Source organism: Magnolia sinica, chromosome 10, assembly GCF_029962835.1.
Source record: "Magnolia sinica isolate HGM2019 chromosome 10, MsV1, whole genome shotgun sequence".
Taxonomy (NCBI): Eukaryota; Viridiplantae; Streptophyta; class Magnoliopsida; order Magnoliales; family Magnoliaceae; genus Magnolia; species Magnolia sinica.
The window spans coordinates 22,382,125-22,395,256 of NC_080582.1; the positions used below are offsets into that span (position 1 = coordinate 22,382,125).

Below are 13,132 nucleotides of genomic sequence, written 5' to 3' on the forward strand. Positions count from 1 at the left end.
GGGAAGATGTTTTTGCTGCTGATCTTCTTTTATCTGGTATACTCGTGCTGTGAATTACTTGGAGTAGTGCATATGCAGTATTCCATCAAGTTTTGTTGACATATTTGCATTCTATTTTTAATTGTGATCCAATCTAGCTAACATCTGCTCATTTGAATTCTTTATCTGCTATTTTTCTAGGATTAAGCAACACATCATTTACAAGTTAGTTCTCATTACTCAAACTATATACGCAAGGCAGTAAATTTTGTTAACTTGATATATGAAACTCGATTGCACAAAATCTTATAAATTTTATATTGCACAAAATCTTCTTTCTGTCGGGAATAAAAGAAGAATGTTAACATGCCAGTTCAAATGCAATTCTAGCTCCATGTGCTACTTATGCTCAGTTTCCATGAATAATTTGCATTATTTGGTTGCAGCAATGATAAATCTCTCAGCCAAATGGAACAAGATTGGATTTTTCCTTCCTTAATGTTGGGGCTTTTAGACAGTATCAAGGGGCTTTTAGACAGTCAAATCTCTCTCTCTCTCTCTCTCTCTCTCTCTCTATACTGTCAACTATAATATAGCCCCTTTAACATTTTTTTTTTGTTTACTCTATGTTATTGCCCTTTATTTTCAGTTTGTGCAAGTCTGGCCACCTTTTCATCTTTTTGGTGCTCCATTCATAGTGGGACCACAATGTCAGCATTTTGGGTTACTGAACATTAAGCCTGCTTGTAAAAACTGAAAATTGAAATAGTACTCTGTAATCCTTCATACAAAACATTGCCTAATACCTGTTGTACATCATGCGTTGTACATCATGCATACCAACTGTTGGATGAATTACCTCAAAAAGAGAGTGTTTTGTATAGATCTCACTTGTAGGCCCATTCTTTCTCTATCGATGAATTGTCCCATATGGCTATATGGTTGGAAGACCATACCATTGATACAAACATGTGCTAGGTTGGCACATTTTACAGTTTGTGTGTTATGCTAACCTACAACCAGTTAAAGGTGAGAATTCCTCTTCTATTTTTCGGGGAAAAAGGTTTTTAAATGGGTTGAAGGTTAAGTTAACCTGCAGCCAGTTGTACTACAATCATGAGAACTCCTCTTCTCATGATTTTGTGTTTTTTTTTTTTGATTTGTAATTTCTTTTAGCATCTTATTCTCTTCTTCCAGCACCTTATTATTTGTACTTTAAAGTTTATTACCAAATTTTATCAAACACTTGAGCCTCACTAGATTCTTGTGTTTCACCAGTCTGTTCATTCAGTTGAGGCTGTAAAAGTTTCTCATCTCCAAGCTGTACAAAAAGAAGTACCAATTTTTTTTCTTTCTAAAATCATGATTTAATTTTAGAAGACTTGCAGTGTGGTAATTTTGGCTTGGCTTTTATAGTTTATTGGACTGACTAGTAATTTTTCTTGTATTGACAGATAAATAATGGGATGTTGCAATTGGATATGTTGCATAATGCATTACTTGACCTCTGTATTCTTAACCATAATGCATAATGAATGATACTTGTGATTGAGAAGGACAATAAACAACTTTTATATATGTGTGTGTGTGTGTGTGTGTGTGTGTGTGTGTGTGTGTGTGTGTGTGTGTGTGTGTGTGTATATGGTATCCTTGGAGGATTTATTTTTTAAGGGGACATGATATTCTTGCAGCCTATAGTATGGTGCTCTAATATTATTTATATGTTACTAGTATATAGTAGATATTACTAGGTTAATTTATCAAAACAAAATTTGTTTCTTTAGTTTAAAATACATTCTATTATTAGTTAGCTAGATGATCAATGTGAATTGAGATTATGTAATTGTTTAAGTATAGGACAATCAGTTGCCCATTTGAGAATTTTTATGTGGCCAAGCATAGATATAGTGTGCTTTTGGAGGCATAAAAATTCTCAAATTGTCCCACGTTTGGACAATTCAAGGTTGGATAGATTAGAATGCTTTCGGTTCCCTGATTTAAATGCACATGCTAGTTCTGCGATGTATCTGTCCTTTTCTCTCTGGTTATGTTTCTTATATTTATTTTTAATGTCAAATATCCTCACATTATATAGATACTTGACGTGGAAATCAAATGCAAGATCAACGTATCCGGAGAGGTGTGGGGAGATGCTGCCGGAATTTTGGTGTGGACATTTAAATGGGAACATGAAGCATTGCAATCTTTCCAGTCTTAGATGGATGACTAATTTAGTCAGTCAATTAAAGATACCATTAGAGATTCTATATGAATCCCTAAGTCGTCATTGCTTGTGGGGTGAGCAATAATGATGTTTGTTTCATTGTAATTTGTCTCTTTAATACTCTTCCTTGAATTTCTCTTATACCCATTCTAGTTTATCTCTCCTAGGAAGCTTTGTCGGGCCCACGTTGTATTTCAACTAACTTGTCGAATTAGCCGAGGAACATAGCGATGGATAAGAATTGGATTAATTTGTCAAGGTATCTCAATAACTTCTCCTTCCAGTTGTTGTGGCCCAATGGTTAAGATGCATTGTTTGATATGTCCTCCAATTGCATTGAATGATTTAGGATAAGTAATGCATACTCAAGTGAAGCTACGGAATTCCTTGACTTTGCATTTACAAATACAAGTGATAGAGGAGGATCCTACGTCCATGTAAGAACTACAATAACAACTTCCGTGTATCTCGACAAGAAGCATACGATTATATCGTGTGTGACGGATTTAATACGAGTTATACTCATTAGCGTTTTCATGGGGAAGCCACGTCTTCTTCTATGCCTAATCTGGATCCAAACGATCTTTTTTGCTTGACTTCTTTGGTTGCATCAAATATTTTTCCTATTGTTTAATGTTGTGTTTGGTTACATCAAATATCACGTTTCATTAAATTGCATTAATAATCAATCTAGTTTGGTGCAATGAAACTTCATGATATTTGGTTCAACCAAGGGCAACCTTAATAGAATATCTAAAAGTGGCATGTAGCTTATGCGTCACGCATCACTGGGACGAACGCTACGCTACATGCTATTCACTATTTAAAGCCACAATTTGATTTGCACTGGTAGTTTGACTCGAAGTTTACACAAACTATTTCATCATGGCTATCTTTCTCTGCAGGTTGCAATTGTTGTAGCACATGAACTTGCACATCAATGGTTTGGAAATCTTGTAACAACGGAATGGTGGATACATTTGTGGCTTAATGAGGGTTTCATGACATGGGTATTTCTCATGGGTTCCTTCATCTCTGACATTAGTGCTGGGTTGACAGCATAATCTTGCGAATGATCAAGTGAGCTGCTGTGTTTCAGGTGAGCTATTTAGCAACTGATTGCTCGTTTTCTGAATGGAAAATTTGGACGCAATTTCTTGACCAGACTACTCAGGGCCTTAGGCTGGACTGGCTTGCAGAATCACATGCTATTGAGGTAAGAAGCATTAAGCATGGTCATTATTTCATTTATTTGATGTTGTGTTCTTAAGGAACCATAACCTCTCATTTTCTTTTGAATAAGATACTTTGGCCTAGGTTCTGGATTTCTGTATGATCATGCTTGTTCTAGAAACTTAATTACGGGTTATCAAGATTACTTTTAATCATTACCAAAATCTCTAAATAAAGTATTTTGAGTCGTTTTAAGTGGCAACCAAACAGGGCCTAGGATTTGATTCACAGTCTAATATCGAGTTCTGGTATGGTTCAGTGCAAGGTTAACTTATATTATGTTATGTTGCCAGGTTGTACTGTGGATGCTTGCTATGAGGAAAGAAGAGTCAGCCAAACCTGATACACATGGGATATATCTATATATACATGTGCAAGTGTATGTGTGTGTCTAGGTTCCAGAGGGTCACAAAGTTTTTTTCTTTCTTTTTCTTTTATTTTTTTTCCAGCCACATATTGACAAAACTTATTTTCATCATAGTTTCAACCAGAATCTCCCAGAAAATCGTTATCATGAGAAAGATAAAGGTTCCTCATCAGAAATTAATCTCAGTCGTGCCACTTGTTTAATTATATATTAGTTTATTACCTAACTGTTTATGTTATTTTCTTATATTGCAATTCTTTAACATCTTTGTAATGTAATAGTCTTATGGAATTTAGTTTATTAGTTTATTCTCTCATCCATTTTCTTCTTCTTCTTTGTCTTCTTTTCTTTTATATGAAATAAAAAAATAAAAATAAAAATAAGAAAAAGGAATCTGCCTCAGGCAAAGTTCAAATAATTCCTGGCGTACATTCATATAAAAAGAATTCCTGCATTTAAATTACTAACATTGGAGAACCTTTGGCCAGGAAGATAGAAGAGGCTGCAGCATTGAGGATGCCAAAGTTGTTTGTGAACCCCATATTTTGGACCAGAATCTGTCTATGAGTAAAAAGACCCACAACTTTTTCTTCCTTTCATTTTCTGAAATTGGTTTTGGTTTTTTTCTTCCTCCTGTTTGGAAGGGATTCTTGGATGATCAATACACACAATAGTTCTTCTAGGATTAACTGTTTATTATAAATTAATAAAATGATTTTAATGATTAGAAAATATAGGTCTAAAATGATTTATTTCAGCTTTCAAAAAGTGGTGAGATTTTGAAACTCCTGATGCTATTCGATAATATTTTTGAGCAAAATTCTGAGATGATATTGCGAGATGTACAAAATCTCAGAGATATCTGTCGCACTGATTGTAGGATCCTGGGTGATAAGTTTAAGCTCATTTTGCATGAAATTTTCCTCATTAATGTGCATAAAATGAAAGTCATCTCACCTTATTACAGTCTCTTGTTTCATTAAACCCCTTATAAGGGAATCTTAAGTTGTTTCCAGATGGTGTACTTGTCCTTGAAAGTGTGAAAAATGGTGATGCTATAGCATCTTACTGAAGTGCTCTTCTTTATGCTTTCAACATGATTTATAGATCATAATTATATGTATACTAAAGTCTTCATGCACAAAGATGATATGGCCCAAAAATCAGACCAGTCTCTGCTCACTATGGCAGATTGCAATTTTTATTCTCATCAGCTCTAATATCTGATATATGGCCCATTGCACCACATGTTATTACATTTAACTCCTCTTGGGGAGGGCCCACCACGTGTTATTAGCTTGACATGCCTCTGTTGAGAGCATGTCCAACCTTCCTCAAACAGGACACCATTGAAATTTATGAAAAGTTATTTGATTGGAAGCTTTCACCTGCACGAAAAGTAAGCTTCCTCTGGTAGTGCCTACATCAACACATTCTAACAAAAAGCAAATCTTCTTTAGCAGGTCCTACATCAACACATTCCAACAAAAGACAGCTTACACAGCTTATTCCAATTGAAAATAAGTGTCCTTTATAGCGATGGGCATGAATATAACAACCACGCACCTCTTTTCTTAATTTCTTTCTTTCTTTCTTTTCTTATCACAAAATAATTGCAAGTATGGAAATATTATGGTATTTTGACCATCCAATCTTTATGTTGATCATATTCTTCCTATGAAAAAATATTGAATTATGTAAAACTGGTATTTGGTAGATCATAAAATTGTAATCAATGAACCAGATTTACAATTGATATCGGTCACTTGTACACTTGAATGTCACGCGTGAAGGGTGCATATGGATGAACAGGCGTGTATAAAACACATGCATCAATGTGGGGCCAATAGATGTAATGGAATTCAAGTTACAACATTTGTTGCCTTGATAGTTTTTGACTTTTTAAAGAGAGAGGATCAAAGGATTTATTGTTTTCCATGCATCAATTTGTTAAATGCTACTTTTTGACTTTTTTACTTTTTTCTATTTCCTTGTATACAGGATTTTAATCAATTGTGCTTAAATTTAGGCCGCTAGGAATAGACCACATAGAGGATTTGTTTTTTTTTAAAAAAAAAATAATTAATTTTTTTATTTTTTTATTCAAGACTATTTTCAATTTATTGTTGTAAATATTATATTTTTTTATTGTGACATAATATAAATTTTGTTTAATATTCAGTATAAATTGTATTGCAACATTTTTTATGTTTTAAATATTAAAAAAATACATGTTTCAATTGAATATATATATATATATATATATATATATATATATATAGGCCTGCGTTCGGGCCTCTCAAATCAATATAAAGACTTTTACCGGCACTTATATAGACCTTTGTCGGAGCTTTTCCGTGAGTAAAAGTGTCCAGAAACCATACTTTTGTCGGCGTTTGGATAGAATTTTGCCGGCGCTTTTTTATTTTTACCGGCGCTTCTATTAGAAATACCAATCGCGTCAATGAAGTCAAAAAGGGCTATGTAAATTTCACACCTCAAGAAATTTTGTTGCTTGCTATGTGGTGCGGGGGAGCAGATTAGGTGAGACCCAAGCCTCACCCAAGATTGTGCAGCCCTTGCCATAGGGCCCACTTTGACGTGTGTATTCTATATCCGCCCTATTCCTCCATTATTTCATATTATTTTAGACCCTGGTCTCAAAAATTAAGAAGATCCAATTATTAGGTAAACCATACTCCACTACTGTTAAAAACTTCTTACCATGCACCTTAATGTTTCATAGTTTTTATTTGCCATCCAATCTCTTGATAAGTTAACGTAAGCCCGATGAATGGAAAAAAGAAATATCATCTTGATCTAAAACTTTTGTCGCCAATCACCATTGTTTCCTATGGTATAGTCCACCTACTAATTGGATTTGCTTCATTTATTAAATAATGCCCTAGGGAAAAACGGATAAACGGAGTGGATACCACGGTAAGTGGCGCAGTCTTGGGTGAGGCCAGGTCTTGCCTAATCTGCTCCATGGTGGAGCACATTGGGAGGGAGAGGAAAATCCAATAGTGATGACATGTGGAGCTTTCCTGGGCACCATTATAATGCATGTATCAAATTCCCACCATCCATCTATTTTTCCATATTATTTTAGGGAATGAGACAAAAACTATGAAAGATCCGGGCTTAAGTGGGCTTCACAGAGGAAATTGGATGCCAATTATTGAAAACTTCTCAGGGCCACAAAAGGATCTGATCAAGCTGATATTTGTGTTTTCCCTTCATCCAGGTTTGTGTGACCTTACGAAGAAGTTAGATGGTAAATAAACCTTGCAGTGGACCCTAGGTTTCAACTGTATTCGTTCAATACCTCTACTTTGTGCGGTCTACTTGAGACTTTGATGTGTCTTATTTTTGAGATAAAGCTCTAGAATTATCTTTCAAATTTGATGGACGGTGTGGATTTTAAACATAAATCATTTTGGGGTCAAAAAAGTTCCACACGTTAGAGTCATGTGTAGCACGCAGTCTATCGGGCGTATCTTGTCAGCTAGAGTCATTGGCAAAGACGTGATCCGTACTCATATGTATGCGGATTTCCTGCAAAAGCCTATGGCTCAAAGTTCCTGCGCTGGATGTCATGTGGGGCCTACCGTGATGTTTGTTAAAAATCCACCTGTCCATCCGGGTTTGCAGGGTCATTTTATGATATGCAATAAAAAAAAATAAAGTGAATGTATCCAAAAATCCAATGGGCCATAGGAGTGGGAAAACTGGGGAAAGTGTTTCCTACCGTTAAAAACTTCCTGGGCTCCATCTTAATGTTTATATGCCATCCAAACCATTCACGAGGTAATTCCTACTGGGATGAAGTGAAAACACACAAAATTTATCTTGATAGGTGACTTTTGTGGCCATAAAAATGTTTCAACGGTGGTCACAGAATTTCCACTATTGCCTCTCGTGTGGATTCACCTCATTTTCGGTCACATGTCCTAAAATAACCTCACAAAACGGATGGATGGGGTTGACTTTCTAACAAATATCACAGTGGACCTCACTTGGCATCCCATTGCAGGAACTCCCTGCAGAAGGATTTCGCTGGAAATCTATGCTCCTTGTTTCGGACACGGATTTCCTGCTAGAGACTTTCCCAGGAAGTTCTTGCCCTCCAAACTTAGGTGGGGCCCAACCTGATGTTTGTGAGAGATCCGCCCTGTCCATCTGTTTTTTAAGATCATTTTAGGACATGGGCCAAAAATTACCTGGGGTCCACCATCAAATAAGTTAGTGATCATGTGTGGCTCACCTTCAATATCCACCACACATCATGTGGAGCTCACCTTTGATGTGGGACATCCATTGTGTGGGCCCCACCATCGATGTGGGTTGCCCATCATGTGGAGCCGTCCTTAGACATGGGCCATTTATCCTTAGGGGTCGACCTTTGATGTGGATTGTCCATTATGTGGAGAACACCTTGATGTGGGTCATCCATCATGTAGGTCCTGCCTTAAATGTTATTGTCTGTCACATGGGACCACCTTCCATACCCACAACCCCTCATGTCCATCCATTTTGTGGGTCCCACCTTTCAATATGGGCTATCCATCACGTGGGGCCTGCTTTAGATGTGGGCCATTTATCACAAGGGCCTACCTTTGATGTGGATAATCCATTACGTGGGTTCAACTTGACGTGGGTCATCCATAATGTGGGCCCCGCATTTGATATCAATAGTCCATCATGTGCACCCCACCTCTTAAGTGGACTGCCCATCATGTGGAGCCTCCTTTGATATGGACCATCCATCACATGGGGGTGGGATATAATTATAAAATTTTAAAAAAAAAAAAAAAAAAAAAACTTATCTGCATAAATAACTTTCATCACATGAGTAAATTTTATAACGTGCTGACCAAACTTATTTAAAGTTGAAAAATCAACTTATTAAAACAGAAAAAGGTTATTATTGGGCGGTATCCCTACGGGCCGTCGGCATCCATGGTCACGGAACCTTCAAGAGAGGGTGGTTCCAAGGTTAGTACGAAGCTTGATACCTGCCACGAGGGGCTCTTTCATCCTAAGAATAATAGTATAATCATCAGTCATGTCGGGGCCATCCCCATCAGCGGCAACCCATTCAAACTTGTTAATCAGATTAGCCAGGGTGAGGCCCACCTGAAGCTTGCCCAGATCCATTCCTGCACAAATTCGCATACCTGCTCCAAACGGAAGAAAAGACCGTTCCATGGCCACGCTGACATTACGTGCATTTTCATTCAGGAACCGCTCTGGCATGAACTGCTCTGGATGATCCCAGACCTTTGGATCGTGATGGACAGCATAGATATTTACCATAACAGCAGTAGCCTTGTTGATCTTCCAACCCTTCAATGTAGTATCTTTCACTGTCTTGTGGGGGATGGCGAGAGGTGCAATCGGCTTCATACGAAACACTTCATTCACTACAGCTTGAAGATATGGCATCTTATTCACTTGATATACAGTCACCCTCTCTCTCTTCTCGTCTCCTCCGCTTACTTCTTTAAATAGCTTCTTTTGGATTTCGGGGTTTCGTATAAGGAATGCTAGAGCCCAAGCAATAGTAGACGATGTGCTATCAACGGAGAGCAAGAACATCTCAAATAAGATAGAGATAATGGTTTCCATCGGGTAGCCATGCGAGAGGAGGAAGTGCAAGTAACAAGTGGTGCATGGCGATTTTGATGATTGGTAGTGAGTGATTTCTGACTGTACCGTCGACACGACACGATCGCGAATTTCAACTGCTTGTCTAAATGAACCCCACAAGCCTGGGATGTAGCGAATGAAAGGGAAAGCATCGGAAAAACGGGAAATAGCAAATAGGTTGATGATGTCGTCGATAAGAGGGTCTATGCCAATAACAAATGCCTCATTGTTGAATTCAGGGCCAAAACAAAGGCGCCCAACCACCCGTATTGTGTTGTGTCGAATGTAGACCAAGGGGCGGATAATTCCACCATTGATCATAGCTTGCTCTTGAATTGTTTGTGTCATGGCAATCACTTCGTTTTCTTGAGATAGTGTTTGAGTAGAGATGGCTGATGGATTCATAGCATAGCCCTGGACACCTTTTCGAAGGGATTGCCAATATGGGCCATGATCGGAGGTGGAAAGCGTTGTACAGTTAGCAGAGATATATTTAGGGATGTAAGCAACCAGTCGCGATGCATAATCCGCGGATTTGTTTACAAGAACCTCCCAAGCTCCTTCATGATCGCTTACGATAATCGTCGGTTTCGTGCCTAACCACGCTGTCATAATCCCACCATACTTCTGTGACATTTTGAATAAGGTGATGTGGATCAACTCATCACCACCACCGATCTGGCGCAGGTTCTGGTGCAAGTTCCCAATTATCGGCAATTTAGGCGGTCCTGGCGGCAATTTCATTGTTGATTTTGGCCTTCGTCGTCTTTCCAACACGATGAAGATCATTCCCACCACCATGGAAACTATTATCCACGGGTTTTTGTCCATCTCTCTCTCTCTCTCTCTCTCTCTCTCTCTCTCTCTCTCTCTGGTGTTGTTTTTCTTTCAACTCCTTCCTCTCTTTTTAAACGCCAACTGCATGGAAGCCCTGAAGAGCCTATACTCGTGTTTTAGTACTGTTTAACCATTTTAAAAATGGAAGTGGCTCCTTACACTGCACGTGAATTAATTTTATATAAAACTTCATGATTTATGCTCTACGGCTCTACCCCAATCTATTTCTCGTAAATTTCTCGGCCCGAGAATTTATAATGAGATTTTCAGATTCTATGCTTTTATCGTTAAAATTCTCGTTCCAAATTTACTCTTTTTTCGCAAAATTTACTACAGGATTGGAAACAAGTGTACAGGCAAATGCTCACCCTCCAATCTATTTTCATTAATGTCGCCCACTCAATCAAATACGAGTATGGTACTTTATTCATGTGATTAATTTTTCTTTAAAATATAATTGTTAGGGTGTATTTTATATAATTATCACGGTGGGTCCTAAAAATTCAAGGTTGGATAAATCTCACAACTGTTCCATTGATTTGATGCCGTCTACAAAATCTCAAGTTAGCCTATATTATGTATCTAAGTCCAATATGTTAATAAACATATAATGATGCTAATGGATCTCAGTAAACATGTGGGCCCTTGCAAATGTCAGGGACGTTGGGACTTGATTTTTGGCTGCTCCCTGTATATGCTAAATCATGTAATTCCAATTTAGTCTCATACTCAGAAATTAAGCTAACGACATCCACTGTTGATTTTTACAAGGCAATTCCTAATTAAAGTGGGTAGGAGAAAAACCCTGGAGTTTACGTGATGTTTATAGTGGGGCCCACCTAAGCAGCTGACACATTTGCTCGCACACCCACTCACTTGATCGTTAAAGAAATTGGATAGAAAGTTGTGGAATGATAATTATATTAATTAATGATTCAATATTTTTTAAAGAATTAGCGGAACATGAATTTCATATTAAATAGATTTTTTCTTTTGAATTCTTTTGAATGTAAAATGGATGAATTGAATTACTTCTAAATAACTTAATTGAATCATTTTAGTTTTAAATAGTTTTCTCACTAAAGGCGTGTAATTTTTATAGTAAAAGATTAAAATGCCACATTTTGACAATATCAAGGTATGAGGCCATAGTAGCTTTTAGAAAGAGAAAAAAACTGCCTAATTGATATAAATTTACATTTCAATAACCTTTTTCAAAAAAGTTTTCAAAAAGCTACTCATTAATCAACATAGTTGTCATTGCACTGTGTATACAAGCAAATGGGTCTATTGTTCGGGGGCCACCATCATGATGTTTATGTGGAATCCACCATGACCAATAGGTGTGTCACCCCATGTTACACCAAAGCCTCAAAAGTTAGATCCATTTGTGACTTAGGTGGACCACCTGAGTGGAAACAGTGTATAGGGCAATGCTCGCCCTCAAAACTATTTCCATTAGTGTGACCCACGTGAATCATGAACGAGTATGTTATTTGGGCTACAAGCCTACATTTTTGGAACTGGCTCCTTACACTGCACGTGAATTAATTTTATATAAAACTTCAGGATTTATGCTCTACGGCTCTAGCTACCACATTCAAGGAGAAGAGAGAGATGAGTAATCACCTAATCACATGAGTATGACAAGTTCAGAAGGGCATATGTATCTTAAAAACTAGTCCCACTGGAAACCTGCAATAGTAAAAGGGAAAAATGTGTTAATTAAAGGAGAGTACACAACAAATAGTCTTGAAAAGGCTTACAATAGTTAATAGGATCACAAAATCCATTCACAAGAATTTTATTTTCAACTAAAAATGTTATAATTCATAAGAATTTATTCTTACTGAAAGTCTTAAGAAATCATCACTGAATAATCATGATATTTTTTGTTTTCCTTTTCTCACCATCCAAACATGCACTAAGACTTGACAAAGAGACTTTTGAGCATAATCTAACAGTAAGGATTTATTGACCGTGGTCGTAACTGTCACAAAGAAGACGCATGTGTATAATGTGGCCAATGTTTGTACAAGGTCAGGTCCTCTGTAATGTTTGAAGGCATAGCTCTCTCTACAACTTTGCCCGAGGGGCCCACTGTTGTTTGTGTATGGAATCCCACTTGTCCATATGTCTTTTCACCAAGAAAGTGAGATGTACAAAAAATAAGGCGGCTTCAACAATCGCATGCCCTACCATGAGAATTTCAAAGTTTTTGGGTGGATGTCCATTGCTTTCTGCGCATGGCCTATCTAATGGTTGCATAGACCTTACTTTTGGGGCATCACATCATCATGGTACAGTTCATTAGATTGGGATTTGGATGGCATATATACAATATGGTGGACCCACATACTAGTTGAATAAAGTTTATACCTTGGTGAATAAGCTCTAGGTATGTTAATGACATTTTACTAACTTTAATAACCTTAACACGCATGTGAACAGAGAGTTGTAGAGAGAGCTCTGTCTACAACGTTTGCATGAGGATCTGACCTCTTTATCACCATCTCGGTTGAAATGTTTACAATACAAAATTTCTTTGTGGCCAGTATTTATGCCCTCCTGGTTGATAGCTACACCCTTTCTCAACTTTTAGTAATACAAAAGTACACATTGGTGCTACTTTGCTACCAAAAAGAAGAATGTACTGCAAAAAATAAAGAAAAAGAAAGGGTGTAGCTGAAAACTGCAATTTCATCCTCTTGAATGAACTCGACAGTAAAAGAAGACAGACAAATCTGAAAATTTAACTAAAATATTCCATAATTCACTAGATTCAGCAATCATATATGGCAACGGAAGCCAAGAAAACAACAAATTGAAATCGGTAGATC

The 13,132-nt window shown here is 37.2% G+C and overlaps 2 protein-coding genes across 2 annotated transcripts; one reads left to right on the forward strand and one right to left on the reverse strand.

Annotated features, from left to right (window-relative positions):
• On the forward strand, positions 1 to 4,591 carry LOC131258171 (aminopeptidase M1-B-like). The gene is made up of 4 exons (XM_058259286.1): positions 1 to 204; positions 3,109 to 3,213; positions 3,303 to 3,419; positions 4,292 to 4,591. Exons 2-4 carry the CDS (start codon positions 3,205 to 3,207, stop codon positions 4,475 to 4,477), a joined length of 312 nt encoding a protein of 103 aa, XP_058115269.1. The 5' UTR covers positions 1 to 204; positions 3,109 to 3,204; the 3' UTR covers positions 4,478 to 4,591.
• Positions 4,592 to 8,613: 4,022 nt separating this feature from the next.
• On the reverse strand, positions 8,614 to 10,467 carry LOC131258169 (cheilanthifoline synthase-like). Its single transcript, XM_058259284.1, has one exon. The coding sequence runs from the start codon at positions 10,284 to 10,286 to the stop codon at positions 8,781 to 8,783; it is 1,506 nt and encodes a 501-aa protein (XP_058115267.1). The 5' UTR covers positions 10,287 to 10,467; the 3' UTR covers positions 8,614 to 8,780.
• Positions 10,468 to 13,132: the final 2,665 nt, after the last annotated feature.